At 39.8% G+C, this 6,880-nt stretch overlaps 1 protein-coding gene across 1 annotated transcript in view; it reads left to right on the top strand.

Moving 5' to 3' along the window:
* The first annotated feature begins 3,341 nt into the window (after positions 1-3,341).
* The window catches only part of LOC109951994 (interleukin-10 receptor subunit beta-like), a 41,505-nt gene continuing 37,966 nt past the window's right edge, over positions 3,342-6,880 (top strand). Inside the window, exons 1-2 of the mRNA XM_020586813.1 lie at positions 3,342-3,621; positions 4,175-4,298. Of these exons, the coding sequence (XP_020442469.1) occupies positions 3,564-3,621; positions 4,175-4,298 (182 nt within the window). The 5' untranslated portion in view covers positions 3,342-3,563. The remainder of the gene's footprint in view (positions 3,622-4,174; positions 4,299-6,880) is intronic.

Below are 6,880 nucleotides of genomic sequence, written 5' to 3'. Positions count from 1 at the left end.
CTGGCAGACATTAAACAAGTGTTTCATGACATTTACTATAAACCACAACACCCTGGTTCGTTGGGTGGTGTTGACCGATTAAAACATGCTGCTGAAGATCAAATGGGTACTAAATCAAAATCAGAAGATGTGAACGATTGGTTATCTGAACAAGACGCATATGCAACCGTCACGGTATCATTTTGTGAAGACCAAAGTCTTTGTCATAACACTTTTGCGGGCAAGAGAACTTTGAATCCTTTACACTTTAGACATTGTGATATTGAATAAATTTCTCTAAACCTCTGTGGGGAATGCATTTCTGCTAAACCGTTCCAACCCGATTTTAACAACCACGCATGTGTGAGAGCATATTACAACCTCTTCCAAGCTATGGGCAGACACTTAAAAGACCATCCTCTCCCCATTTCCAGAAGCAATTTTGAACAAGGGTACACGTTATTCTTTTTCAATTTACAACCAGACAAAGACACAGATCACCTGTCTCCTACAAATAATGGAAATTTGAGACTGGAAATTAGATTTTGCAAATGCTATCTTACGCTTTGACTCTCATTCTGTACACTCAAAGTGGATGTAAAGTGGCAGATACTGGCCAACTAACACACTGTGGAAACTGTTGGGCGGGCTAGGGTTTACCGGGGCATAATCAACACTAGAGGGAGCTCTAACATAAATGAAGGTCTTTGCCTTTAAAGCTTGCTTTTTTGTTTGCCTTTGTTAAAGACTATACAGCCAGCCTGAGGCTCTGGTGTTCCCGTTTGTTTTCCCCCATTATCTCCCTATTTAAAATAAACTAGTTAAAGAGTCTAGTGACCTGTCTGGTATTTTGCACACTAGGACCTTCCCTGTTCTCACTTGACACTGAAACCATTTCTGGTGCTTTGTGAAGTTTGGGTCATTGTCCTGCTGTAAAACCATGACCTCTGACAGAGACCCAGCTTTCTGACTTTGGGCCCTACGTTGTGCCCCAGAATTCACTGGTAGTCTTCAGATTTCATAAAGCCACACACACAGTCAAGACATCCAGAGCCTGAAGCAGCAGAGTGTAAGATATTACTCAGTTCTTCTAACCAGGAACTCAGAGAGACGAGGCGGACCACTTGGATATATAAAAAATAACCATGCTGGTTTATTCAAAGGATCACAGGTAAAATTAACATTACACGTCCAGGCATCTTCCACCCCCAAACCTGCGCACAGGCAGCATCAAGGATAAAAGACCCTGAACCCTCATGCCTATACAATTTTATCCCTTGGTTGGGCTAGCCCATGCTACACAGGAACGTCAACCGTGACGTCACCTGATATGCCAGCTTCACAGCTGGCCGTAGCAGTAGTCAAAACATGGAGATAAGATTACGGCTGAACATATCATGCTACTAGCAATATTCATCCTGCCTGCAGACTCTTCAATCTAGTTGACCTTGGCCTAGATGCAGCCTGCAGAACTCCTGACAATGAACTGAGCATTTAACAGCCTGAGCTAGACATCCTGGCTACACTAAACATTCCTATACAACAAGTATCTAATCAATATCTACCTGAGTAAGAAATTACCTAACAAGAGCAACCCCAAAGATAGATAGTGATTAGAGATCTGTTGTATTAGAAAATGTTAGTGTAGCCAGGATGTCTTGCTCAGGCTGTTAAATGCTCAGTTCATTGCTTTGAATAAACCAGCACGGTTATATTTTTTATATATCCAAGTGGTCTGCGTCGTCTCTCTGAGTTCCTGGTTGAAAGAACTGGGTAATATCTTTCAAAAGTAAGTAGATTCTGCTTCATTACAGCTGTGAAATATATAAGCAAGGGAAACAAATGTATTAAAATAACCAAAGCTCAGTAGTTCTGGACAATCATCAATACAGCTGTAATATGCATAAACAAGTAAGATGAAGTTATGAAAGGTAACTAAAGGGAACTAAAGGTATGAGAAGTAATTAAAGCTTATAAAGTAATGTAAGATTCAGCCCAGTTCTTTCAACCAGGAACTCAGAGGGACGACGCAGACCACTTGGAAATATATAAAAAATATAACCGTGCTGGTTTATTCAAAGGGTCACAGGCAAGAATTAACATTACACGTCCAGGCATCTTCCACCTCCAGTACTGCGTGCAGGCAGCCCGGAAGAAGAAAGACCCTGAACCCAAGATCTCTATACAATTTAATCACTTGGTTGGGCTAGCCCCATCCTACACAGGCCACGTCAAACCATGACGTCACCTGATATGCCAGCTTGGCAGCTGACCAGAGCAGTAGTCAAAACATGAAGCAAATCAATGTGTGTGACTGTTGATTTTGTGGTGTGTATCTAAAAACATACAGGACATTCAGGGACATGTCCGAACAGTAAGCCTCGGAAGATATTATGATTAAGATTACGGCTGAACATATCATGCTACTAGCAATATTCATCTGCCGGCAGACTCTTCAATCTAGTTGACCTTGGCCTAGATGCAGCCTGCAGAACTCATGACAATGAACTGAGCACCCAACAGCCTGAGCTAGACATCCTGTCTGCCTTACACATTTCTAGACAACAAATCCCTAAATATCTACCTAACTAAGAGAATACCTAACAGTAACTAGAGTCTATAAGACTCAAATCTTACAAGGTAAAGAAATGTATTGTGAATGTTTGTGTTAGCCATGTGTATAACTGGTCGTAACAATTTTATTTTCTCTTCACTTATCACAGGACCAGGAAAAAAGATATACCAGACATTTGTCATGAAATTTGTTTACATAAAATGCTGCCTCAGGAGAGTCCACTGTACCAAGGAGAATTGAACTCAACACAGCCACTGCCTGTTTCATCTTGCAAGCAGACATGTGGTTAAGAAACTCTTTGTAGAGAGGACTTTTACTTCACATGAACCATCCACTGCCACTGCCACCAGCTCAGAGCTGCCATCTCACTAAAGACTAGTCTGCACACCCTCTGGACACTACATCCCCTCCAGATGTCGTCACCTAAACAAATAAACAAAAATACACAACATATTCAGATACACTCTCTCACACACACGCATTTCTATCTTTGTGTGGACAGTCATTGACATAATCCATTCCCCAGGCCCCTACCCCAACCTAACCCATCAGAACTAAATAACTAACACCTACCTCTAACCTGAAGCCCAAAACCAAGTCTTAATCCTAAAAAGGTATTTCAACTAGTGAGGGCCAGTCAAAATGTCCTCACTATGTAGCAAGTACAAGAACACAGCGCACACACAGGGATAAAAAATCTTATCTGTCAGCAAACGCACGGCAGGTTAAACGAGACACACTCCATCTGAATGGAAAACAAAAGGTGGAGCAGCTGCCGTGCGCCTCCCTCGGTCTGTTTAACTAGGGTTAACACGAGCGACACCTTGCAGCCGATTCCGTGAAGCTCCGGGCGTTTCAGCGCAGAGAGGACTTTCGTTTCCGCGGACTTCCCCGCTACAGTCAGTCAATGCTACCAGGAAATACAAACTTTATACGTGTAACCGCCTTTCTCATGTGCACTGCTCAGCTGGACTACATTATAAACTGACAGGAGAGTCTTTCGGACAACATGTCCGCTACTATTTGCGCCTTTATTCTGACATTTTCAACACTATGCGGATCCAGAGGTAATATGCTGTGTGACATGTCCGTACGTTATTGAACAATGTGTGGACGCAGATATTTACTGTAACTGGAATTTAGGAGGAACTGTTTTAGAAAGACGACATAAGAACCGTAGACTACTCACAATGAAACAATGAGAAGGGAGTATTTAAGAATAGTTTATTGAAAGATATCTTGTCACTGGGACGTCACCTATCGATTTAATTCACATTGACAGCATTGGAAATAAGTGCTTTTGTGGCTTGAGTGGAAATAGAAAATGATAACCAGCCAGCAAAGGATGTAACATTAAAATATCTTTTAACTTGTTTCTTTACATCGAGTTAGTAAGAAAATCACCAGGTAGAGTCAAGTGTTCTAAAAGAAAAACTGAAGACACAAGAGAACAGGATGAACTTTGACACCCGGACAATGAAGACAAAAGCACGAGTTTATTCGGCTACAGTAGCTAAAAGAAAGTTGTTGTTTGTTTTTTTCAAAACAAAATGTAAGAATGTCCTTTTGTGTGATAATACTGACTTTGTGTTACATTATGTTTGCATATGGACTATGAAGTGGTATCGGGTGTCCTCAGTGCTCCCACAAACGTCAGCTTGACCTCCTACAACATGAATCTAGTGCTGAGGTGGGGTCCGCCTGAAGGGGCAACTCAGGATTTGGTCTACACAACTGAGTACAAGTGAGTCAGCATCTATCTGAGTACATGTTAACCCTATCTGGTGTTGCTAATAAGGACATGTGAGTTTTGTGTTGTCACCGTGTCTCGTGTAGTTTCCGTTGTTCAATGTTAGTTCCCTTATTAAAGAGACATTTTTGTTTTACACTTACTCGTCTGGCAGTATAATTGAGTTCACCAAAACACTTTTCGGCCGCATCACGCGCCGTATCCTGACACCTATACATTATATCACCTCGGTTGGGCTAGCCCTATTCTACACAGGAACGTCAACCGTGACTTGTCCCTGGTGCCAGCCTTACAGCTGACCATAGCAGTAGTCAAAACATGAAGCAAATCAATGTGTGTGTGTGTCTGTTGATTAAGTGGTATGTAACTAAAAACATTCTCACACGACCTCTAGTAACATGTCGTGATATTAAACATAAGAACATATTATGGCTAAGGCTACAGTTATACACGTCATAATAATAATATTAAACACCCTGTCTGCTGACAGTCATAAACTCTTCTCTCTAGTTATCCTTGACCAGATGTACCCTGTAGAAACTCATAAGCATGACTAAGCATTTAACAGTCTAACTAAACATCCTATCTCCACTAAACATTTCTAATACATAAAGTATCTATCCAATTTCTATCTGACTAAAAATACCTAACACTGCACAGTCATCCAACCCTGTTTGTGTTAAAGCCACAGTTGATTTCTAGGGCTCCAACTATGTGTTATTTTCATTATTGATTAACCAGAAAATAGTAACAAAAATTTCCATTGTTTTATATTCAAATTGCTTGTTTTACTCAGCCTACAGTCCAAAGCTCATACATACATTCATATAACAAAGTGAACCAGCAGATATTGAAAACCTTGAACATGATGCTTCAGATAAAAAAGGAAAAGGTTAAATCAAGTTTCAGAATTAATCAACTAGTTGTTTCAGCTTTGATGGTTCCCATTGCTTATAAAATCAAATGTCCCTCAGGAACATCCACAGTGACACTGTAATAAAAGTTTAAGGAAATGTCTTTTTTCCAAACTGAATTTGGATGCAGTAGCAAATATTAGTGAAAATATACAGCACAGTTAACTGTATGGTGCAACACAACTAAAAGCCAATTCAAGTTCACCCAGACCATGTAGTCTTCTTCCACATGTGCAGTAGCTACAGGCTGGGTAAACACTGTTTTGCATATGAATAGACTGTCTGCTCCATCATCCATGCTGTTCCATGTCTCTAAAGCGCTGTAATCGTTTACAGTTTTAACTGAATTTAAATCTGCCATGCTGGTTTGTTACTCCATGTTCTGGGTATCACCAAATGGCTGTACAGTACAGTCATCTTGATGACTGTAAAAAGTAGTTAAGATTTTCTGAGAGGTTGCTAAATTGGAAATGATTTGCTGTGTGTATGGGTTGAGGAGCCAGATTTTATCAGGCACATAATTTAACCACCAGGCTGAAATGCTGTAGTTGAGCCCCATTTCACTTGCCCTCCTGTCAGCAGTATGAACAGTGCTGTAGAAAAACACCTCATCTTCTGAGAAAGATGAAAGATAAGCCCAGTATACTACTGACACTACATTGTGATGTCCGAACAAACACATCACACTGTTTACAAAAGAACATGAACTCAGTGTTCCTTATTATTTGTACACTGTTTATGAGAAGTATTGCCTTGTTCAGTGGTTAAGTTACCGTGGTTACTAACAGCGAGTCAGATAGATAAATTATACTGGTTAATTTTAACTTAAAGCTGTTAGTGTAAATTGACAAATCTTCTCAGTCCTTCTCAAATGTGATTTTCACCTGTTGGAATTGTCAAAACTCATTTCTGTCTCAGCATTTTAAAGTCACTGGCCTAATTATACTGACTGTCAAAAGGTTCAAGCTGCACTAATCAATATTTTGCATAAATAAATGTCCTTCTAAGTGATGACTTTGTTGTTCCCCTGAGCTCTGCAGAGCTGAACAGCAGCAGCACAGGTTAAATTGGGATTTATTAGGGGGATGGATGCTGAGGGGTGGGTATAGGTGGAGTGGTTTCCTTAGGCCACGGTGGCCACAGCATTGTAAGGTTTCTGGGTAACACTTTATAATAACTACACCTTATTCATCCTTAGTTAACTATGAATAAGAAATTAATGATGAGAAAAGCATTATTTAAGCATGACTCACACTTAATAACACAGTCACTAACGATGTACTCCTGGTGACTAAGGTCATGCATAAGGTCGTTATTCGCTGTTTATTCATACTTAATAAAACATGAATAGATGATTTATTAATACTGCAATGCATGAATATGTCAGGGAGTTGTTAATTGTTAGGTACTGTTTTTTGTGATCCCTTCTAAAGTGAAGACTGTTTATGGTTTATTAAGCATTAATTAATATGTAAGAAAACCCAAAAGTGCCTCAAGCTCTTTTGAGCTGTGGAAATGCAGATCTGAAACAGTCAAAATCAAGACATGACACAAGGATACAGAACATATTTTTTGTATTCAATTTCAGTTGTACTGAAAACTTAACAATACAATTACAATATAAAAAAATACATAAAATCAAACATGGCTCATTACAGTCAA

The sequence above is a fragment of the Monopterus albus genome, unplaced genomic scaffold, assembly GCF_001952655.1.
Source record: "Monopterus albus unplaced genomic scaffold, M_albus_1.0 scaffold422.1, whole genome shotgun sequence".
Taxonomy (NCBI): domain Eukaryota; kingdom Metazoa; phylum Chordata; class Actinopteri; order Synbranchiformes; family Synbranchidae; genus Monopterus; species Monopterus albus.
The sequence above is the reverse complement of the archived record's forward strand: the minus strand, read 5'-3'. Positions and strand labels throughout refer to the sequence as shown.